General features: G+C 39.4%; 1 protein-coding gene across 1 annotated transcript; it reads right to left on the bottom strand.

The window, feature by feature from the left end:
- Positions 1 to 16,441: 16,441 nt before the first annotated feature.
- On the bottom strand, positions 16,442 to 21,841 carry LOC113350251 (probable histone-arginine methyltransferase CARM1). Its single transcript, XM_026594365.1, has 15 exons — positions 21,399 to 21,841; positions 21,217 to 21,285; positions 21,015 to 21,123; positions 20,284 to 20,427; positions 19,914 to 20,017; positions 19,672 to 19,770; positions 19,486 to 19,555; positions 19,282 to 19,378; positions 18,696 to 18,750; positions 18,439 to 18,522; positions 18,039 to 18,116; positions 17,706 to 17,809; positions 17,394 to 17,566; positions 17,158 to 17,309; positions 16,442 to 16,764 (listed from the first exon to the last, which is right to left on the bottom strand). Exons 1-15 carry the CDS (start codon positions 21,606 to 21,608, stop codon positions 16,705 to 16,707), a joined length of 1,608 nt encoding a protein of 535 aa, XP_026450150.1. The 5' UTR covers positions 21,609 to 21,841; the 3' UTR covers positions 16,442 to 16,704.
- Positions 21,842 to 25,643: the final 3,802 nt, after the last annotated feature.

Here is a 25,643-nt window from a genome sequence, read left to right as displayed (position 1 = left end):
AGATTTCTTCATTATTTGGATAACTTCATGGGCTATGATAATATTATCATTGATAAATCTCTTAGAGACATATGTTGCTTGGGATGGAGATATGATTCTTTCCATGAGAGGTTTCATTCGACTAACCAATAACTTAGAGATAATTTTATATGTGTTATTGCATAAACTTATTGGTCGAAAGTCATTGGGTGTTACTGGATTTGTAATTTTAGGTATAAGACGGATTGAAGTTTGGTTTAGGTGAGTAGGAAGGGTTTTGGTTAAGAAAAAATCTTGCACCATTTGAATGATATCATTCCCAACAGTTTCCCATTGGGTTTGATAAACTCCTTCTGGGGATCCATGAGGACCTAGTGAGCTCTAGCTTACTGAACCTTTGACGACATCATATATTTCATGATTGGATGACACTTTCATTAGAGCTTTATTCTCTGCTAGAATGGTAACTAGTTGAATATGATATAAGGAAGAGTCTTGCACTAATGGAGAAGTAAAGGAAGCTCTGCTAGAAAAACGAGTTGTGATAAAATTAGCAAGATCTTCTCAACTATGATGCCAAACTCCATTTGAGTCTCTTAGAGCTAGAATATTATTTCTAGATCTCTTTTATTAGGATGGAATAAAAATAAGTTGTTTATTATCTGCATATTTTATGCATCTATCGCCTGATTTTTGTTGCCAGTATTCAGCCTTCATTTTCCTCAAATACTGTAAGTTTTGGATAGTATATTGAATTTGTAAACTGGTATGATCACTATAGGGAAGAGATTGAAGTTGTGTAAGCTGGTTTTTAAGTTTCTTTATGTGGTTGTCTATGTTCCCAAATTGCACTCTATTTTATTCCACCAGGCTAAGCTTTTAGCATGTTGAGATAAACTTCAAATTTATGCTAGATGTCAAGGATTGTTCAGATGAAGATTTCCATGTGCTAGAGATGAGCTGAGCGCATGGATGATCATTTGACCAACATCTGTAGAATTTCCCGACATTCTTAGGTTGAGAACCTCTAGACTGGGTACTCTCTACATCTGTTTTTAAAAGAATAAGACAATGACCTGATCCTAGAAAAGGCAAGTGAAAAACTTTTGAATTTGGATAATTAGTATGTCATTTGGAGTTATGAAGAGCCATGTTAATTCTGGATCTTTTATAACCTTTGACATTGGTTTGATTAGTACAAGTAAAGTTGCTTCTTATAAATCCTATATTGATAAGGCCGCTCTACAAACTCTCATATCGTCGACCGATACTTTTAGATGATCTTTATCATGTTTAGGACTTCCCTTAACCCTTTACTATCATGATCAACTTGGAGAAAAACTAAACTCTTAACAAATTAGGATTTGGCCTAATCCTCCTAGACACACAAAATTTTGAGAGTTGACCTAAACTCTTGATGTCTAAATTATAGTCAAAGCTTCGTCAAGCTTCCAACTATGCCTCTATTCTACATAGCTCAAGCATGAAGATCTATTCTCAATTTCCAGTATATTTTGATATCACAAGCCTGTATATGTAAGTTTTGGTAAAATAAATTATAAATATTTCCCCATAAAGTATAGAGGCCAATCTTACGATTGGGCGGTTGATGGGTGCCTAACACCTTCCCACCTCGTACTAGAATCTTCTTACTCAGACTCTCTGATGGTAGACCATGAACATGTAAGTCATAACCAGTTTTGTTTTCCCGAAAGAATTCAAACTAGTTAAAAAGGGTCATGACTCCTCTTAGTCAGGTGGCGACTTCAACATATCTCTTTTTTTTTTGGAAAGTTAACTCTTATATTAACGAACTAGTAAGAAGTTATCCCGGTACGACTTGTGCAATAAACATTCACGAACGAATGAGCACATCCTACATACCTCACCCCTCGACCATACCACACGCCTTAATAAGAGATCATATCTATACATCTTTTGCATGATGTGCCAGATCTACAATTTGGGTTGGAAGTTTGTTAACTATCATAAAGTAAATTCCTAAATGGAGACATGTGTGAAGGTGTCTGTATATATTAACATCTCACTTAGGGGTTTAGTTATCTACTTTTTATTCTCTTCTTAGATAGCTTTTTCATCCCAAACAAAGTTTAGGGATCTTTTACACGTGGATCCTTACTTATCAAGTCGTTATATTAGACATCATTTATGAGATTTTTGGCAGATATGATGTGATTAGGTATGTATGTATTTAGCTTATTAGAAGTTTTTGTTCAGTAAACCTTGTAACAACAGGTCACTAATCGATGATGAATATGTTTAAAGGATATTTCATTATTTCTTGGTTCTACCTCCATCTTTTTTACTTAACAATTAACAAAAATAAATTGGACCGACCTGCATACAACCCGTTCATCCATTAGATTCAAATCCATTGAACGCTGGATTAGATATGGAAGCCAAATTTAAAATCCACAATAAATTGAGCTGAGTTGTATGTGGATGAGTCTAAGTATCTTACGCTGCTCATGTTGGAAATTGGGTACCAAAGGATGAAAATTTTAAGAACGAAAAGAATGTTGTATCTTCGACTTCAAGGTATTGCGATTCTTTTCAGTAAATATTTCGACCCTTCCCAAAATTTACGAGTATAATCGGTCAACAAAATAATTCTTCCAGGATCCCTAACAACGTTTTTGGATTCAAGAGTTGTAATCCCTTGTCTCAACCAAGAATACACAGGTTATGAATTTTGGTCATGCTTAGAGAGAAAAGAAATCAGAGAATTTTGATGTGTTGAAATGGGAGTGTAGTACCAAATAACTGATGATAACAGGTGCAGCAATCCTAGTCCATGATCCACTGAAGAAGCAAAGCACTGAATCACCTCTTACATCATAGGCGTAAGAAAAGAGATATCTGCAGAAGCACGTGCGAGGCGAGCACGTGTAAAGTACAAACTAGGATGTGACAGAAAGATACCAATCGGGAATCAAGGCATTAAATACACTGACAAGGTAGATGGGTAGTACAGAGGAATCTAGTCAAAGTGGGGTCAGGAACCAAAATCAACCAACTCGTATCAGAAGAAGAGGCGAGGTCGGGGCAAGGATTACCAAAGCCATCAATATCGGGAGGAATACTCACTGATATAACATGAGATCGGGTAGCAATATAGGATAGACTGTGACTCATATTGTAACTATGTTGTATGAGCGTGTTATCCTATAAATAGAGAACCTTGTCAAGAGAGAAAGGAGGCGGGTAATCTGTGAGTAGAGAAGGGAGAAGAGAGAGTATTGTTGAAAGCATTTTACCTTATAATCTTGTGTGAAGTAATAAAATCATCATTTCACCCCCGTGGACGTAGGTCAAACTCTCGGAGGAGAAAGTGGACCCGATCTAATGGCCAGCACTTCGGGAACTGGTAGGATTCTGAGGAACCGAACAATAGCAGGAACTAGCATGCAAGAGGGAGTGACCGACTCGCGGCAGGAGAGCGATCGATGACAACAACCCAAGGAGAACCGAGCACCTGCGGGGGGTATGGAAACCGTCGATGAGGAAGTCAACTTGGTCCAGAATGATGACCACACCTTTCTAAGTCACATCGATCCGAGTCATAGAAGACCCGAGAATATGATAGACGGGCTTACCGCATCAGATACCGAGGACGATGAAGAGGCAATAATGATGCAAGAGGATCGTAGACGTGCCAGGCAGTATGTTGAATATTAAAATGCTTTGGACCGAGAGGAGGAAAGAATCAGACAAATCCGGTTAGGAAAGAGGAATGGAACCAGAAATCTTCCACCTGCTACACCATTAGTGGCACAACCTATTGCACCACCGGTAGCACAAGGAAACCACCTAAATGGTCATTCTATCCATGAGATTACGGACCCAACATTGATGGCGATTCTGGCAAACCATAGAAGGCAGGAAGAATTTATGAGAGAGCTACATAGAAGGAACTTGGCACTTGAGCACGAGAATTATCAACTCCGAAACCAAGGGCCCGGGTCGCGAGGATTTTCAAGCCGAGGAACGTCAATTAATCGAACCCGATTAGGGTATACCCTAACACCACCACCACACCGAGGACGTGTACCCGACCCCAACCGTACAAGAGGTGGGTATGGTCCTCCCGAGAATTCATCAACCGAAGAAGAAATACCTGAACAAAGTGGGAGGTCTGATAATGCAACTGAAGCTAATCTCAGGCAACCCGAAGAGATGGTTAAAAAACTTGCTGGAGATGGCGAGGATGACAATTTAGCGGAAGTAATCAGTGAAGCTGCAAAGACTCCCTTCACCCGAGGACTAGAGCAAGCACCGTTCCCTCCAAAATGTACGCTTCCAAAATTCCCATCAAGGTTCGACGACACTGGAGATGCAGTGGAACATGTAAAAATGTGCATGATGTCATTATTACAGTGGAAGAGCAATGGCGTAGTTATGTGTAAGTTCTTCCCTGCTAGTCTAGAAGGGGAAGCAAGGTATTGGTTCTACACCCTACCAGTGGGATCTATCGGGAACTATGGAGTCTTGGTAGAAACTTTTCTCGAAACCTATATGTACAATAACATTTCCAGACCCAGGGTAAACAAGTTTTTCACTTTGGCAAAAGGTTCAGAGAACCTTTGAGATCTTTAACCTACGGGTGGAGGAAGCTATGCACCGATATCGGGAAAGTACCAGTTGACCAACAAATATTCGAGTTTGAGAATTCCCTCGGGAAATCAGGCTCTTCTGGATAGCCATGTTCATCGAAAAACCGCAGACACTAAAGGAAATGAGGAAAATGGAAGAACATTACATTTCCTTGGAGGATATACAAGAAGGAGCACGATACAGGGGAGTGCGAGAAGCTAGCGCAGCACCAGAAGCCGATCTCCAAGAGGTCTCGAAGCGACCCAAAAAGAGATCAGGCCCACAACACAAAGTTTAGGGAAGAAGGAGTGGGTCGAAAAAAGAAAAAAACCTCGACACGAACCAAGAACATATACGCCTTTAAATGCACCACTGGAGGAAATTTTCAAGGAGGTAGAAAAGAGAAACGATATCAGGTAGCCGAAGACTAGAGGAATACAGTTTGACGAGACGAAGAACTATCCCGAATTCTGTCATCATCATCAATTCCGAGGACACTCCACCAATGACTTCCGATAGGTAAAAGACATAGTTCAACATTTGATCTGAGACGGATACTTGAGGTAGTTCGTCAAGCAGGCAGTACCAGCACCCGACGTGCCAATACACCAAGTCAGGATCGATCGGGGAACCCAATTTGTGTGCAATATAATCTCACATTCCGCGACCCAAGGTATAGACTTAGGGGCGGGAATCACGTCAAAGATCCATAAGAGAGATCGAGTCGGGAAGGAGATCTTCAGCGTGGCCAGAACCTTGCCCATGGAGGCATGGATGATGCAACCAATCACATTCTCATATAAAGATATCCTAATAAATGGTCATGCACATGGAGACCCACTAGTTATCACCTTACTGATCGAAGAATGGGGTGTGAAAAGGATACTGGTGGATAGTGGGGGTTCGGTCGAAGTCCTCTTCTACGACACATTCAAAAGAATGGAACTATCCGAAGATATCCTAATCCCCTCGTCCTATAGGATTTATGGTTTTAACGGTATAAAACTGTACCAAAGGGAGAGGTTATACTCAGGGTTTCGAACGGGGAAGGATACCTAGATATCCTAACCACCTTCTGCGTAGTTGATGTTGTGTTACCATACGAGGTGATCATCGGGAGACCATCAATCGCAGGCATCAAAGGAATAACATCAGCTTACCACCAAATAATGAGGTTTACTACCTACATGGGCGTGGTAGAAGTCTTGGGAGATCCACAAGCCGCAAGTAAATGCATACATATGGATATCCAGCAAAACGAAGATGAGCGAGCTTAATTACGCCGAGAAAAGAATAAAGCTAAGGAAATCAAGGTCGGACTAGAGTTAGAAAAAGTAATTTCGCAAGAAGTTATGTCCTACGAAGCAGGAGAGGACATAATCTTATAGCAATCAAAGGTAGCAACACCGATCAAAGATCCAAAGCCGAACTTCACAGCTCTAGAGCCCACTCAGGAGGTTAACCTAGGGACTGAAGAAGAACCAAAGATACCGAAGATCGGGTCGTTGTTATCAGAGGAGGAGTCAAATCGATTAATTGTTTTACTACGAGAACATATGGACGCGATCGCCTGGAAGATGCACGACATGGAAGGGATTGATCCAGAAGTGTGCTGCCACTACCTAAGAATAAATCCAAAGTTCATGCCAGTCCGACAGAAAATGCGGAGGATTTCTTCCGAGTTACAAGCGTCAGTAGAGGTGGAGATGAAGAAGCTACAGTCATAGGGAATCATCCGAAAGGCACAATATCCGCAGTGGATTTCGAACATGGTGATAATTCCTAAAAAGAATGGAGGGGTTAGAATCTGCATCGACTTTAGTAACCTGAACAAATCCTGTCCGAAGAATAGCTTTCCCCTCCCAAATATCGATCAGCTGGTAGAGTCGATAGTGGGACATAAGGCGATAACCTTAATTAATGGATACTCGAGATACAACCAGATCCCATTGGCTCCCGAGGATCAAGAAAACACATTCTTCTTTACACCTAGAGGACTGTACTGCTACACCAAAATGCCGTTTGGCCTAAAGAACGCAGGTGCCACCTATCAAAGGTTGGTGGAGGACATGTTTGAGGACAAAATCCACAACACCATCGAGGTATATGCAGATGACATGTTAGTTAAAATTAAGGTGGCAACCAACCACATCAACGACCTTCAGGACATTTTTCAAACCATGAAGAAATAGAAAATGAGGGTTAACCCGACCAAATGCACCTTTTGGGTAACTTTGGGCAAAATTTTAGGATACATAATCACATATAAAGGAATTGAAGAAGATCCCGATAAAGTCAAGGCCATCTTGGAGATGCCGTCTCCGGTAATAGTAAAAGATGTGCAAAATTTAAATGGAAGCTTGGCGGCATTAGGACGATTCATCTCGCGATCGTCACACAAATGTAAAGACTTCTTCGGAACGCTAAGAAAGGGAGAAAAGTTCAAATGGAGCGACGAATGTGAGAAGCCATTCCAAAAGATTAAACAACATCTCGCGAGCTTACCCGTATTACAAAGACCCGAGCCCTAAGAAGTGCTTACCTTGTATCTCGGAGCTACAGTTTGTGCTATTAATGCAGTACTGGTCAAAAATGATGGGACAGAAGAAAAACCAGTATACTTCATCAGTAAAACCATGAATCCAACGGAGAAGAACTACACCAAAATTGAACAACTAATACTCGCGTTGGTATTTGCAACACAGAAATTGCGGACATACTTCCAGACTCATAGGATTAGGGTACTAACAAAGTCCTCTATCGAGTCAGTACTTTACAGTGCAGCGAGATCGGGACGAACATCCAAGTGGAGCGCTCAGATTAAGCAGTTTAACATTTTTTATGAAATGAGGACAGCCGTAAAAGCACAGGCGGTAGCATATTTCCTTGCTGATTTTCCCCTTTGTGAGGAGGAACAAGTAGAGGATATCCTCGGGCATGGAAGAATATAGGGATGATCCACCTGACCTTCTTGAGACCTGCAGCCCGACGTGGTGCGAAGTATTCACTGATGGATCATCGAACAAGGAAGGTTCGGGGCTAGGGTTGGTCATCACAACAACGAAAGGGAAGAAGATAGTACACTCATTTAGACTCGAGTTCAAAGCAACAAACAACGTCACTAAATATGAAGCAGTGATACATGTTTTACGACTGATTGTAGAACTAGGTTTGAGGAGGTGAGACTAACCAGTGATTCATAATTGGTGATTCGACAACTTAGCGGAGAATTTTCTATTCATGACCCGATACTTCAGAAATATTGGGAATTAGCAAAGTTCTACATCGACCAGATTCCCAACATCAAACTCCGACATATTTGCAGAAAGGACAACCGACATTCGGATGCCTTGGATTATATCGCCTCTATGTTAACAGACCTAAGCATTGAAGCCATACGAATTGGGAGAGTACTAATGCCATCTATACCCGAGGAAAGAGATATGAAAATACAAGTGTTAGTTGCTACAGCCGATAGGTATGAAGCAGGATATTGGAGAAAACTCATTCACTAATATTTGGAGTCGGGTGAATTACCCAAAGGACGAGACGAGGCTAACAAGATCAAAAGCAAGGCAGCAGGGTACGAACTACGAGAGAGCATCTTTTACAGAATATCATACTTGAGACCACTTCTAAGATGCTTAAGCAAAGAAGAAGGGCACTCGATCTTGAATGAACTACACTATGGTGGCACAAGAAATCATAGCTCGGGTCGAAGACTATCGTCCAGAGCCAAGAAATTGGGGTATTTCTGTCCCTACATGAATGAGGATGCAAAGCACATGGCATTTATTTGTGACGAATGCCAAAATTTTGGGAAGAAGATACACGCACCATCAATTTCCTTGAACTCGGTAGTGAGTTCATGGCCCTTCGCCAAGTGGGGTATCGATATTATGGGACCAATACATGTCGGGTCGGGACAGAGAAAGTACTTGATAGTAGCGATAGACTATTTCACCAAATGGGTCGAAGATGCCGCCTTGAAACATATTCGGGACAAAGACGTATTTTGGTTCATCTTCGAGCATATTATTTGTCGCTTTGGTATTCCTGCAGCTATCATCTCGGATAACGGAAAACAACTACAAGGGAAGAAGATCGACCTATTGTTGAACACCCATAACATCAGAAAAAATAAAGCTACACCCTTTTACCCACAAAGTAATGGGCAGGCCGAGATCACCAATAAGACAATAGCATATAATCTAAAAAAATAAGTTAGATGGGAAGTATGGTGAATGGTGTGAATAGCTGTACAATGTACTGTGGGCCTATCGAACCACCCGAAGGGAAGCTACATGTCTTTCACCTTTCATGCTTACGTATGGGACTGAGAAAATTCTTCCAACCGAGGCGATGATACCTACCACGAGAACCGAAGCATGGAAACGAAATTTATCGTCAGATTTGATCTTGGACAAGCTTGATGACTTGGAAGAAACTATAGAGATGACTCTGCAAAAGATGGAGAACTATCAGAGACGGTTACAACGCGAGTACAACAAAAGGTTTCTCCCAAGATAATTCCACCCGGAGCAATTAGTGCTGAAAGAACTACCTAGCTACGAACGTGACAAGAAGGGAGGAAAATTGGCAGCTAAATGGGCCGGACCATATACCATTGTGTCAAAAGTGGGATAATGAGCGTATAAGATACTAAACCTGATGGAACTCCGGAAGCACGGCCATGGAACGCACAACATTTGAAACTATATCACCCATGATAGGTGGATATGCAGGTATGATACCTTGTCATTCGAATCCTTTAAATATCCACGAGATATGGATAAGGAAAATGACATATGCGACTAATGATCATTCGAACTCGGGGAGATGGTATTGTGCAAGTGCCGAAGTGACTTACACTCGAATGGTCGTTTCGAACTCGGGGCGACGGAAATGTGCAAGTGCCGAGGCGACTTACACCATTCGAACTCGGGGCGACGGCAGTGTGCAAGTGCCGAGGTAGCCTAAGGGTTTTGGTGGTTGGAAATCAGTTACCAGAGACTGTCAAGGCACGGGTCCTTGACAGCTAGGCAACCTACCTACATCTGAAAGGTTACACCCATCGCAAGTGACCAGATTCACTTTCCCGGGATAGTTGGTTGATAACTAACTCGAGGTAATCGGGACCTAGAATCTAGGAATGACTTAATACACTTCCATTGGTTCGACATACCATTGATGAGATACCTCGATCAGGACATGGCATTGAGCCCGATGACCCTCCCTTTTGAGTGTGTTCGACATAAACGGAATTTCTACTAACACATAAATGTTGATATGAAACGCAGAAAATAGAAAGGCTATTGGTTATGAACGATCAAGCACAATATGAACAAATAAAAAACATTGTCAAAGAGTAACAAACCTTAGAACAAAAAAACCAATTGGTGACACAACACCCCATAAAATAAGTTGTCCAAAAACTATAGGTGTTCAAGCGAAAAGAAAATTACATCCCGAGAGAAGGGGCAAAATAGTGAAGCAGCAATACAAAAGACATGAACTACTCGTTCGGAGGAATCGACCCCGAGTCCGACTTCTTGGCAGCAACTTGAGCCCTCCTCTTCTCAATGAGCTCTTTCACAACCTCCTTGATCTTCACGGCGAGCTCGGCCTCATACTTTTCTTTCGCCTCGACGAGTTGGCGGGTCAGCTCGGTAGTAGCAGCATCCGCATTGGTGATCCTCGCATTCAGCTGAGCCTCATTGTTCTTCAGCCGGAGATTTGACCTTCTCTTGATCGACTTCATGGACAAAAAGAACAACTAGTTAGCACTTTAACAAATGGAACGGAAAAGCAAGGAGGAATATTGGGACAACACAAGACATGCACAAAGACCTGAAAGAGCGGGCAAAACTAATTTTAAAGTCTCTTCGAATTTATAAAGACTGATCTCAAGCTCAGACATCTTTTGTACCAACTCGTTATATAGTTGTTTGTTCAACTTATTGGAGGGGAAGTATTTCTTATGTTCACCCCAAGAATCTTTCTACCGATCATGTGCTATTTGAAGACCCGACAACTGGGCACGAGTCGATTCCAAGTCCCGAGATACCTGGTCAAACCCGAGAAGTTTCCCTTCTAACTCTTGAACAGACTTTTAAGCATCATCTCTCAACTGAGACAGACGCTTACGATCAGAATGAAGATCTCTATTCTGAAGCCTCAGAGAATTGCACTAACCTTCTAAGGATTCAATCAATAACCCCCTATCCGCAGCAACTCTTTAGACCCGAGATAGCTTGGCCCGAAGATTATTTATTTCCTCGGGTAAATATGCAAACCTTTGATAGCGAAGTAACTCGGCCTGAAGACTCTCGACCTCGGCAGCCTGACGGTCAATCTTGTCGTCTTTATTGAATATCTTCTGTTAAAGTGTAGCAACGTGCTCTTTCACAATGTTTAACTTCTTTGACATACGGCGGTATTCGGAAATAGAGTCTCTGTTTAGACTAGATATCTTGTCTAGGAAGACAACACTAGACTCAGGATATTGGCACTACATTATCAATCAAAAAACAACAAAGTTTGACTAAAGTACCTTTGGCATCAGCTAGTTGCCTCTCTAGTCCTCGGACGCGCTTCTACTCCTCTTGAAGTTGAGTCCGAAGGCTCGCCATGTCCGCCAACTCCCTCCGACGAATAGTAGCTTCAAGAAGCCTTTGGTTCGCGGACTAAAAGGATTAACTCGGGTTGAATCACTAATAAAAGCAAAAGCATCATAGCTAATGTTGATACATGAAAAATAGTCTCCCTTAACTAGGCTGGGGTGCCCCAAAGAGGGGAAAGGCCACACACGAAACATAGGGACTAAGGCCCAAGTCCACCAAGGAAGTATCCGTAAGATGGAAGGGACAGTGAAGGAATTAACAAGAAAGAAAGAGAAGGGATGTCATTCATAGTAATTAAGGAGGTTTAAGACACATGGCAAGATGTCATAAAAAAAAAGGGGCTTTTGGAAAGTTTATATAAGAAGGACAAAGTACAATGGAAAGACAACTCTCCCTCATACTATTCTAAGAAAAAGGAGGTCATCTTGGTGCACTAGGACGGGTAGGACCTAACGAGAATTCCGGTACTAACAGCTAACTACACGATTAAAACGAAGCAACTCACCACGATGTTGAGGGAATCCCTCATAGCAGAACCATACAGGGGAATAACCTTGAGCATCTCGGAAGCGGAAAGAGAACTAAAGCTAAAGGAAGTAAGGGCACCCAAAGAATCGCATACAGGGCCCGAGAAAATAAAAACAGAACTCCCGACCGTTCCTTCGTTGAGAGGATTCTTATTCAAATTCTCCATTAGATCATTTCGGGAGGAATTGTTATCCTCGGGGGCATGAATCTCGGTTTCCTTATGCTCCTGACCCCCAGCCGACCATTCGGTCTCAGCATCAGAACCGAAGAAATCTTTATCACCATCATCATCCGTCATCACCAAAACCACGTCAGCGTTCTAAAGAGCAATTCCCTTTCCAGAAGAGGGTACTTTAGAGGAGGGGGGCGCATTCTTCCTCGTAGCAGTCCTATCACCTTTAGATCCTTTTCCACTACCATCAGCCTTATCACCTACAACGGTAGACGAAACATCAGAAGACTTCTTGGGCGACTTTCTCAGGAATTGAGATAAAGGAAGCCGATCATCGGGATCTCACCGTCTTTCCTGTACGAAATATCGACACCTTCCTCACCAGCTGTGGACTTCTGCACAAGCATCATCATCATACCCATTAAAGGAAACAAATAGGGGCAAGTATATGTACTGAGAATAGAGAAATGTATTTGTTACCTTCATTGTCTCTTACTCAGTCCTTGTGCCAGAACCTCTTTCTCTTTTCCGAGTGTTTTGAGCCTTAGGCTGATTATCTGAGACTTGGGCTACAAAGGAGCGGAACAGTTAAAAACTCTTCTGGTTACCCGATATCAAAAGTAATAAACCCGAGCCGAGCAAGAGGATGAAATCCTTACTTGATCAGCATTAACTACCCAGAATTGATAGGGTTCAGCAGGAAAATCAGGAGGAGGAAAGCTGTCACTCAAGATAGGACCGCGAATAGCAAGAGGAACCCGATCCCAGACGGAGTCACTAGTGTGGAGAGCATGCTTGTTACTGTTAACACCACCCTCGGGATCCTCATCCAGCATCTGCTTTTCAAAACCATCAGCGAGAACCTTGTTACGATGAGGAATGGAAGCAAAACCAGGGAGATCCCCAAGAGAGACAGTCTCACTCCGAGTTATTCACAAAGCTAGCCGAAGTATATTTGCTCGCATGCGAAGGGTCATATGTCGACCAAGCGGTCTTGGTACACTCGCATCTTCCTCACCTCTCCCACTCCTCCTTCTTCAACGTACCTTTTTGACCCGATATGAGGCGAATATCGTAACCGTGGAGGTTGTAGTCATCTTTCAGTTGGTTGATGAACTGGTCATCAGTCAAGTTCTTGTTGGATATCTTGTCAACCCTACATGAAAAAGAGGAAGAACTGTCAGAAAAGATAAAATCAAGAGCGCGTTGATCATGATGGGAAGGGCTATCAACGATAAACAGAGAATCAACGAGATTTCTATCTTCATCAAAAAACGTGTGACTTACGCACCTTTTCTCTGTCATGGAGGGAGTTGAAGAAGCCATGAAACTCAGTTGAGAAATAAGGGTTGGTCACAAGAAAAGTTAGGAGAACAACGAATAGCAAGATCCGCAACAGTGGCGGAGCAAAAGTGACAAAGGAACTAAGGCAGTAGAACGAAGAAGAAATGCAGAGGAAGAATTGCAGAAGATGTTGATTCTCGAATGGAGAGAGAAGGACAAAACAAAGGAATAAAAACCCAAGGATTTATTACTCGCATTTATAGCCCTAGCGGTTGCAACCGTCAAACGAGATAACAGGTCATAAATAAGGAAAAACTGGCAGACAACGTTAGGGAATCTTCGGCATGCCAAGAACCGTCGGAGGCGAAGCAGTTTCTTCCCCTCGTGTAAGGCACACGAGTGAAAGAAGGGGCATAAATGTAGTACCAAATAATTGATGATAACATGTGGAGCAATCCTAGGCCATGATCCACTGAAGAAGGCACGAAACAAAGCACTGAATCACCTCTTACAGCATAGGCGTAAGAAAAGAGATATCTGCCGAAGCACGTGCGAGGTGAGCACGTGTAAAGTACGAACTCCGATGTGACGGAAAGATACCAATCAGGAATCGAGGCATTAAATACACTGACAAGGTAGATGGTAGCACATAGGAATCTAGTCAAAGTGGGGTCAGGAACCAAAAGCAACCAACTCGAATCAGAAGAAGAGGCGAGGTCGTGGCAAGGATTACCAAAGCCATCAATATCGGGAGGAATACTTACTGATATAACATGAGATCGGGTAGCAGATATCGGGAAGGATGCTACCTAACACCCGACAAGAACATCGAATAGGATAGACTGTGACTCACACTGTAACTCTGTTGTATGAGCGTGTTAGCCTATAAATAGAGAACCTTGTCAAGAGAAAAAGGGGGCGGGTAATCTGTGAGTAGAGAAGGGAGAAGAGAGAGTATTGTTGAAAGTATTTTACCTTGTAATCTTGTGTGAAGTAATAAAATCATCCTTTCACCCCTGTGGACGTAGGTAATCATACCGAACCACGTATATCTTATGTTTTTATGAGTCACTTACACACTTTCTATACTTCAATTTTCATGTTGATTGTTGGATGAAGTTGTATGATTTTCTACACCTACAGGAAGAAAGTCATCGCAATTTATAGAGATTTCATGTCTTTTGGAGATGTTTCTTCCTACCCAACAAACGGTTTGTAAAGACATCCATTAATGATATCTCATGGAGAACACCTTATGGGAATAGACGCGTTTGTAGAAATTTCTGGAAAACCGAATTAGGTTTTCAAATTCAAAAACAGAAGACAAAAAAATACGAGACGTTGTCTCGTACTCTGCTAGACTCACCCCCCTAGACCCCCGTAACTTGACTTTCTTGACGACAAGCATTGACGAAAATATCCAACATTTTCCCCCTGGATATGAGTATTGTGACATACTAGAATGTGTGATAAAAACGAAAATCCCTTCCAAGGGCGCCTATAAGAATCGGTTGAGTTGCACACATTTTTGGCCAGAGTCATATACCCTGATTAGGCTTGATTTCTTTTTCCTCAGATTCGTAAAATCATAATCATTTTGAAAGAAAGGGCTTAGTTTCGGCTTAAGTCGCATTCTTCGACTGCACAGCTTTGGGAAATTATATGAGTTTCAAAATTTGGATCACTGCTTGTCTCCTTCTAAAATGGTGAATAATCATGTTAATAGTCTAGGCCAATATAACTCGCAACCAGCTAATGTATTTAATTTTACTAAGATTGATCGACGATGCAAGGCATGAGAAAAGAAAAATGTGACATGCCACCGCCATGTGATCTCAAGGACATAAAACAAAGAGGTGAGTCACATGCTGTTGCTGATAAATTACTCAATCTGTGAAGAAACGGATAGCTAGAAAACCACTACAGAGCATTTAGCTACCGAGAGTGTAGTAATTGTAGTATACGCAATTGCCTGAGGTATAAAGAGACAGCAAATCCAAAAAGAGTCTGTTGAATCATTTACTCATTTTATTGATTGACAAATTCTCTACTAGTCAAGTTCCACATGACAAACTCATTTACTCGTTTTACTCTTTTGTTCCAACTACAAAGCAATTTGTGGAGACCCAAAGGAGTGCCTCTAACACCAAGTTCATTTCGCATCGTATTCACTTTTTTGCGTTGTTTATCATTATTCTTCTCTTAAAGAATGGCATAAGTAAGGAATGGTACAAAAGAGATTCCTCGTGCAATCAACTTTCTTCGGCGCCATGAATTCTCCTCCTGCGGCCGGCACAAATTCATTGCTAGAGACGAATAAGAAAAAAAATATAAAACACCTTAACGAATGCCTGCAAACATCGGCATATGATCCTTTGTTATAATCCAACCATTATTCTCCACTTTTACTGAAATGAAGCTTACTCTTTTTTTAATTGTTACTTCAATTGTCCATCATATTACAGGTTAAAGTTGACGCTGCAGTGGGTTTCTTCCGTCACAGCACGAAATCAACGACCCTTTCAGGCTACAATCACAAACAAGGGATCGGAATGTGCAAAATTTCTGCATGGCAAAAACACAAAATAAATTACTGTCCACAGTCTCTTTATCGGGTTCAAACCCCAAACTAGCATGTCTTTTTTTTTTTGCAAGGGGTTAAAGCATTACTGCTTGCAATATTAAGGCATTGGTTCTCCTTCAACATCATGTACATGCTTATACGTTATACGGATACCAATTACTCCGTATTACAATTTGTTTACTTTGTTTTGTTGACTGTAAGTTTGCAACGTACTGTGATTTTTATTTGAGTTGCAACAAAATTAGTTACATCTGTTCACTAGGCAATCTGTTTTGTTTATCAGAAGCATAAACTCATTTTGTTTACTGATATGTCATAAATTACCCATTAGGCATGAAACCAGAAGAGGTGACACCCATTGCTGTAGCGGAGATGATTAGACTGCATCATGCACAATCGTCTCCAAAACCTTCCAAGAGATTAAGAGAATAACACGAGGTATACATACAGGTACATGATTTTACAGTGTCACAAATTTATAAATATCGACCTAGGTACATCTTTGGCTCCCATCGAAAACAGTGTGCAGTTTTGGTATATGTTCCCATGGATCCTTCACTAATGTGTATATTCTTCATATCGGGAGGGAAAAAACAAAACAGTCAAACAGGTTACCATGTGCCTCAACAACCATCCCTACATTGACCTTAATTCTCCTTGTATCAAAAATTCCAGAAACATGCATTTAAGATTCAGACTCGATCAAATTTACCAAGTCATCTGGTGATATACACAAAGTGAAATAGTTTTACCGAAACAATTATGCATTTTGTCAATAAATGACTGGCTAAGAAAGGTTGAAAACCTTTAACAAACTTCCCCACATGCTTTATCAGGCAGGGTGAATGCCATTTTTCATATGTTACAAACACGGAGAGAGAATGATAGTCGCAATCTATAGAGCTGAAACAAAATTGCCGCTACAGGGGAACACCCGAGTTCTGCATTGGTTCTCCCATAAAACCAGGTCCTACAGCATCCTGAGATTGAAAATTGGAACATATTTCGTTAGAAGGAAAAACAATTAGCTTATGGCCCGTCCAGGATCCGAGAATAATACGCATTACACATGCACGTAAAACCATGCACTTCACAATAAAAAAATCACTAAGAACATTCTAATAAAATGCTCGTCTTTTGGATGTTGACTCGTGTTCATGGAGTCTACTTTGACAATCTGAACTGTAATAGTTTCTAGAATATGAATCACCTTGGCAATTATAAATAATCTTTTGAGATGATGGACTACAGAAAAGCTTGAAGTGAAGCTGCTAAAAGTAAACGTTCAATAAATTGTCTGGGCAATGTGTATACAAGATATCATTTTTAGTTAGTTTGAAGAATGTAGTTTCACATGAGACATTAAGCCATACCTGTCCTTGAATTTGCTGATGTGGCTGCTGATCTTGCGCCCATGCGTAGGGTTGTGGTTGAGACATTCGATAGTAAGGCTCTTTCAGATCAAGTTTGCATGAAGATGTTTGAAGTATTCCTCCTTGTTCCGCACCAGCACCCCACATTTTAGCTTCAGAAAGTTACAAATGCCAGAGTTAGGGTTAAGTTTTTTGACAACACTGAAAGGAGAGTAAAGATGATTTTAGTGCCTCACCTGACATGGTTAAGTACATGGTATAACTCTGTGCATTGTGAGCAACCATACGAAGAGTTCCAGTAATCTCTTGTCCAGCCATGACATATATTGGCTGAGATAAAACACAACGGAGTTGGTACCAGTGGGTTGTGGGTGCACCAGGAGCTGTGGTGAGCCATCGTTTTACAGTACTGCACATTCACTTTAGTTGTTAGCATCAGCCTCACTATCGAACCTTCTCAAGAAGAATTAGCAAAAACCACGGCATAGTGAATATGAAAGAAGAACAAGAATACAGAAATCCATGTCCTTGAGAAAAGAAAGTGGTACCTTCCATCAAACAAAACATCAAACCAACAAGCCAACCCATGCACTCTAGTGCCAACAGAGGCAACAAAGCTTAGTGGAATTTCAATTTCATAAAGCTCTTCTTCCTAGAAGATAAAGAATGTAAGTAATAGCGGTTGACAAGATAAAAGCTTCAGAACCAGCTATACTCCATCAAAACAATGAGTTAAATAAAGCAGGGCACTGATAAAAAAAATAAAAATACAACCTCGTTATACATTCACAAATGACGGAAGAAAGCAAATTGAGATTGGACCATAAGAACAAAAGAGAGACTGGACCATAATAGAATCTGCCCTACGTGTTAAATAATACCTTGAGAGAAAGAAAATCTAGTGGGTGGCATGTAGATGGAGCGACCAAAAATCTTGGATCAAAAGCATCAACAACAGGCTGCACGAAAAGCAAGTGAGAATCCATACTGAGGTTAGGAACTACGAATATCACAAAAAATATGATTTATCAGCATAGTATGACCACGAGCTACCGCAGAAATATTAACACAGGGTCCTGTACTCCATTTCAAATCTTGTTAGCATTGAACTACCAGTCTTGGCAATATACTAGTTCAAGTGGTTTCTAGTCCACCATCTAAACAGACCATCTTAACTTTGAGAAACCATTCCCAAATAGAAAATCTATCTTCTAATCTAATGTGAAAACATACATAATTTGGTTTTTGATATAAGAAAATTTCATAGGTCAAAAGTAAAACCTGAGAAAAGTATCCTTGAAATGCAGATCCATACAGAGATGTAAGATCAACTCCATAATAGTTTTGCTGCTGCCAGAAGAGAGCCTAGAACAGAAACAACAGGTACAATCAGAAAAATCTAACAGAAGATGTTGAAGATCAACAGAAACAGCCAAACGAACAAGAATAGGGAAAAGGTACAAACTGTGTTGCACCACAGACGAGCCAAATAAACGTACGGAACTTAAAGAAGACTGTATAAAAGAAGAACTGGGTACCTTATTTGCTATTTCAACATACAAATACTCATCGCTGAATGGAGCCAAGTGTATCCTACAGCAGTTACCGAAAAGAAAATGAATGCACAAAACTAGAGAACCATCAAATACAGAGATCAATATCCTCAAAGTACTTTAGATCAATCCCACGATGCTCAAAAGCTATGAAATACCACAAATGAAATGAATAACTTCTAAAATGGGATTCTCGAGAAAAAGCGCATCACTAAGTCGAAAGTGCAATGCAAATACTAGTCTTGATACCATGATGATAGTTATCAAAAATTTGTAATATGCTGAAGTACAGGAGACAAAACTGACGAATGCTGGTGGAAGGACCAACAAATTGCTTAAAATAAGACAGAGAACTGATGCCAAGATACAGTTTATACTAGAATTGAGGGAGGGAGAGGGAGAAGTGAAATCGACCTACCAGTATAGACGAAGAAACAAAAACTGCAAATGATAGAAACCATTCCAATCAAGGGGTAAGTGGTAAGTGAATGTCATGCAAGCAAATTTATTAAGTACCCAATATATCAATCTACATCAGCAAAACGAGTCTTCTAATAGATATAGCAGTCACCTTCCATTTGTTGGAAACATTTTTCCATTTGGAACAAGGAATCTATCTCTAGCAATAACATATGACTCCAGCATTCTTTCATTAACCAGTAAGGTACCTAGAAAAATCAATTGACATATAAATTATTAAGAAATTGAAACGTAATAGAAGCTGACACATACTTCTCCTTGCCAATAATCTGAGTTGGTGAGCCAAGAAACTTACCCATGGGTTCAGAGATCAAAATATCTGCCTTCTCAGGCAGTTCTACTTCCTCAACTTTGCCTTTGATCACCTGTAATTTCAGCCAAAGGGTAACCCCACGGGGAAAACAGAATAGGATATGCTCTTAGGCAGAAGGTAGATAGAAAGTAAGTAACCAGCCTGCTGCTTTCGAAGGAATACACATACCGTAATTCGGTCTCTGAGTGATGGATTTCCAGCAATAAGCCTACGCGCAGATTCAGCCATGTCAGATGCCTCCACAGCATACACATGTTTCGCACCAGCCTAACCAAGATGGCATACAAGAAATTCAATCCCAGTCAGAGAATTCCGCATAAGAAACACAAAACATTGCCAGATGTGACTGTACATGAAACAGAAATGGGAGTAGCGCACATAATAGTTATTGTCTTAAAAATTTGAGGTACCTGAGCAGCAAATAGTGAAAGAATACCACTACCAGCACCAACATCTACCACCACCCGGCCGGTAAAGTCTGCACGATTCTCAAGGACTGCTGCATAATATGTTCCTGAAGCAAGCACAGCAATTTACCATGTCAACAATAGTACCACAATGCCTACAAGCTGTAAAGGTAAGTAATAATACATGTTCATTGAGAAACTGTTGATCCTTAAGAAAACAATGTGACTTCTTGAAAGTATATTTTATTTCGATATTACAAAAGACACAGTAATTCGGTAGAGAAAAGCTTATTCAGGAACCAATCAGCAGGTAATAAGCACCTGATGCAGTACAAGTATGAAAGGAAGCAAAGAGTCAGTTTGTTGATATAACCTGTCCTCACGTAATCCTGCAACATATTTTGTTGGTGGAGCAATTGACTGTAGTAATGGAAGTACATTTTAGCAGAAGCTGCCTCTATTTTGTCATCAAACTTGCTTCTATGAGCTAAAGCTGTTCCATTTTCCAACTGGGATCCTGAAAAAGATACACATTATGAAAAGAATCAGTGCTAATACAAGTTTGCATAATAAGAATGATGCCGAAATAATCTTCTGTAACTAATGCCTTGAACTACCCATCACTTTGGGTTTTGTCTTATGACACGTGATTCTAACTATATACATCACTCTCCCTTTATGATATTACTCAGAAGATCTTTTATAGCCACGCCATCTCATCCTACGTCTTCCTCTTTTCAATTTAGAGACTTCGACCTTGACTAGGGATCTTCATCACCAAGGGTACCACTTTAAAGTACTCGTAATCAATTTCACTTGGTTTTGGTTTGCTTCTGACGTACTAATTAAGTTCCCAATCACATGATCGACTATAAATTTCTGATTTAGTCTTTCCTACTATAAAAACGATCAATAATGCAACACACTCTGCTGGGAAGGGTGACACAAGATGATATGATAAAACTAAATACAAGATTTGTCTCCAAGAAATATCCTGCAGGGATATTTTGGGATTTAGGGTGAACTTGCTTATTAACATCAAACCATGACATAAAACTTATCTGAATTATTAGTACAAACACGACATAGTAGAGCACGCATTACCTGTATGTACATCATGTGAATCACTCCTCCACTTATCAAAAGCACAGTGAAAAGCTTCACTTTCTTTCTCCGTCTTGAATCGAATAGTAATTGCTCTCGAGTAAGAATTCTAAACCCAAAAAAAATGAAACATAAAAACGCAAGTTTTATACTTACTTCGACAACAATAAAATTACAGAAAAAGATGCAATTTTCTAGTTACCACTTCCAAATTGCTACTTTCGGAGCCTCTGTTTATACAAATAGATTGAACAGGACTTAACCTAAAAAGCTGAAAAATCACACACAATAAGAAACCACCGTCAGCATCACTATCAACAATGTATAACCAGACAAGAACAACTTCGGGAATGAATCAGGAAATCAATTAACTAAATAAAGTACCTCAGCTGTCCGAAGATCAACAAAAATAACATCATTAGGTTTAGATTCTTGGTGAAATCTAAGCTGTGAATAACCAGATTCAACATTAAAACGAGCGATAACACCAGAACCAGTATTATCCGTAGAATCAGACGAAGACGATGAAATTTGAGAAACAGAAACTAAAAGGAACTCATTTTGTTTCTGTTTTTGCCCTAACGAGACTTCCATTCTGAGAATACGAGAAAACTAGGGTTTTCTCTGATTTAGGGTTCTTGGCTGAGGTTGCGTTATAAAAGCGCGAATTTTGGATGGAATCTGAAGCCGCCAAAGAGACTAAGCTACTAGAATAGAGAGTTTAGGGAGAGTGAGAGCTTTATTTATGTTCGGGTTTACACGTTTTTATGTATCTGTCAAATGCCTGTTTTATCGGAACTGGATTCTTTGTACTACTTTTACTACTCGTCTTTGATTGAGGGAACTGTTTTTAAGTACTACTTGAGTTTGAGTAAGCTGTTTTTAATTGGAATGTGCGACTGCTGTTACATCATTGTGACCTAAAAATAACACATCAGTCTAATTCTCTTTTATTTATCGGGAATACGGATGACCCAGTTTTGAATTAGGGTAAAAAAAATGTCCCCTTTTTTTATGCACTTTTCTAAACTGCCCCGTCTTTTTTCCAAATAACGCTTTCCATCCCATTAAATGCAAGGTAGCAGTTATCTCAACTGTTAAAAAATCATATTTACCCATAAACTATGTCTGAACTATGAACCCTAACCATGAACCGTAACCCTTAACCATGAACCCTAGACCCCTAACCCTGAACTATATCGTGAACCATGAACCATGAACAATGAAGCCTGAACTATGAACCCCGAACTCTGAACTATATCGTGAACCATGAACTTTTAACCCTGAACCTTAAACCCCGAACCCTAAATTCATGAGCCGAGCTCGACGAACCTGAAAAAATGAAGTAGAAGATAAACGTGACAAGTAAAGGGTAAATAAGTAAAAAATTGGATGGAAAACTAAATTAGATGGAAAAGTTAACAGTGGGGGCTGTTTTGAAAAGTTGAAAAAAACGGGGACAATTTATTAAACCGAAATTAAGAGTGGGGAAATTTATCAATATTCCCTTATTTATTTACTCTTTCATTTTTTTTAAGCATTTCTGTTCATGGCTGCTGTTAGGGGTAACTTTTCTTCAGAATATATCATTTGGAAGGTGCAAAATGATTTCCTCCAAGTAAATTGGTACCTTTATTACTTAAACTTGCTCTTTTTCGTTTGGCTTATAATGAGTTATTTTTCTGTCACCGTCACTTTGTTCCGTATCTGTTTTTAGTTTAGGATGGTATAAATCATTTATACTTTCTATTTTTTGATCATATAATCTTTTCTTTGCCGATCAAAAAAAGAAAATTATTCATTGTCAACAATGATAGTAGATTATATAACGGAAAATGGGTCATTTGTCCAAATATTTATAAAACATGATTTTAATGAACGAGTAAAAATTATTATGGGTGAAATGGACACCAAAAAAATTGCAAGAATGAAACTGGATTCATCCTGGTTTAAACTTAAAAAAAAGCGAGGATGAAATTGGATGCATCCTGATGTAAATTAAAAATAAGAAAAAGTATTTGAAAATGGGTATGATGAAACTGTATACATCATGTCTATTTTTACATTCCCGTCCATTTAAACAGTGTCAAATTTTACATGTCTTTTTCACCCAGGAATTGTTGTTTTTGGTCTTTTAAACCAATTTTGTGATTATATAACCTTCATATTTTTAAAGTTGAGTTATATATTTTAAAATTTTGTTTTATAAAAGTTAAGGTACTTTAATAAGACACTGATTAAATAAACAACATATTGATTAAATACAACGAAATTCAATTTTTAAAGCTTTCTATATATTTTATTCTTAAAATAACTGAATGCACGAGTCAAACCCTAAAAAAATGTACATAAATCCGTACAATTTTATTGCCATTTTATTCATAGAGTTTTCATCTTCACTAAATCAACTATTATTCAACCCCTAGTTTAACACTTATTCTTTAATATGCTAAAATTATCTATCTTTGCATATCTTAAGTTTTCCATGGAACTACTTAACAGAATAAATTACTTGTTAGGCAACTATTATTCAAACTATTAAACAAGGAAGTACTTTATTTATTTATTTCTCTTATTCACTGCAGTATTTCTGACTTGGTCATTATACGTTGATCAAAGTATTAATAAGGAATGTTATACCAGTTGTTCATGTAAATTGAGTATATGGAGTTACGAAGTATAGTTTATTTATGAAGTTTGTGTTGCCGACACTGCACTAATAGGTAATTCTTTATTATTTAGTGTGTTGAACTTCCAAATGAATTCAAACTTTGGAATTATGTTTAAAAGAAATTTAAGAAATATTAAGGAAGTAGACTTGCGAAACTTGTTTTGTAGTTGAAATATGAAATCAAGACATATCCCAGAAGGTGATCGATCTCTTGTTGAAAGGACCGATCCAGAAACGATCCCATGTCAGGCCCCATCCTGATAATGTTTAACTTGGTTTTATATTTTCGAGATGCTTGATATCTTCGGGTTTCTGCAAACATCGAGATATATACGGGTTAAATGGTAAATGTTCATAAGTCTCGACATAGTGATTTGAACGTATACTGGACTCCAATATCTTATTGTTCAATCATATTCCTTTGATACTCAAGGCAAGATCTTGTAACCGATTTTTCAATATCTTTTAGATATCGAAATATATGCTTACGATATCCCATAAATTTGCATATATCTAGTTACTATATTATTAAAATATGTGTGGATGTATACTAGCTAATATTAGTTGTCTACCATGAGAGATTTCGGTTTATTGGTTGCAATACAATTTGTATTTATAAAATTCGGAAATAAACATTCGGGATTTGGTAATACCTTGTCTTCCCCTCTAGCCTTGATCATAATACTATAGATACTGGATCTTGTATACCTCAAAACTCATCAGTCGACACAAATCTTGATTGATCTTGTGGGAACCAACTTGCTAAGATATAAGACTAATATAATTAGGTGAAACACCTTGCGTTCCCTTGTTTAAAGTATTATTTGCGATCAAGAGTGTAATAGCCTATTTTCTTAATCTATATATTCATAGATGGTTTTGGGGTGCAGGATAGTCCCTTAGTGAAATTTGGTATTTTACTTAGCTTTGTCGTAGGTTATTATTAGATAAATATGAATTTAGGGATTTGACCTTTTCCCTCTTGGTACCTATTCGTGGGGGGAGTATATGCATGAGAAAGAGAAACATTAATCAAGGAAAGTGACGGTAGTAGTTCCCATTAAGTATGTAAGAGAGGATAAAATCTTGTTTTAGATGCCAATCAGTAAAGGGATAACTTAGTATTGGTAAGTATTCTTAGTTTTATCAGGTATTAACGTGTTTGCCTGCTATGATACCAATTGAAAACACGGGGGTACCAAAGTACACCACCACTTTTTTGTTAGGCAATCTGTATGGACAAACTCAATACAACTCCGAGAGTTAAACTGAATCAAGGAATAATATCTAGAGTTATATATTTATCTCTTGCGATTAGAACGTTTACAAAATCAAATTTGTGAACCTAATCACAAAGAGATTACTTTGACGGTACCAAAGACCAATGTCCAAAAATCAATCAAGTCGTATCCAACAAACTAGGTCGGGTGTTCTACTATGATTGATCCACACACAACCTGTGATATTTCAATTATAAAGATAAACAATACAATGCGGAAAAATAAATAACACGGGCACCAGAAGTTTTGTTAACGAGAAAACCGCAAATGCAGAAAAAAAATCGGGACCTAGTCCAGAATGAACACCAAATTGTATTAAGCCGCTACAGACACTAGCGTACTACCAATTAACTTCTGACTGGAATGTAATTGATCCCTAAAAGGTATCCACCCGATTAAGGTACAGCTGTGCTCCTTACGCCTCTTGAATCCCATCAGGACTCCGCGCAATTGATTCGCTTAGCTGACGTCACACCAACTAAGAGTTGCTTCAATTAAATTGAATACTTTGAACCAATGTGCCTCCCATAGGTTAATCATATATATGATTTCCTTTTGCAGTCAAATAATTTGATCAAAGGTGTGGAAATCGATAGCAATAGACAAAGTCTAGCTAACCTCAAAATCCGGACTTATGCAACCCGAAGTGCAACTTAGATTATTATTCACCTCACAAGT

The sequence above is a fragment of the Papaver somniferum genome, chromosome 2 (genome assembly GCF_003573695.1).
Source record: "Papaver somniferum cultivar HN1 chromosome 2, ASM357369v1, whole genome shotgun sequence".
Taxonomy (NCBI): Eukaryota; Viridiplantae; Streptophyta; class Magnoliopsida; order Ranunculales; family Papaveraceae; genus Papaver; species Papaver somniferum.
This window is presented reverse-complemented; position numbering and strand designations above follow the sequence as displayed.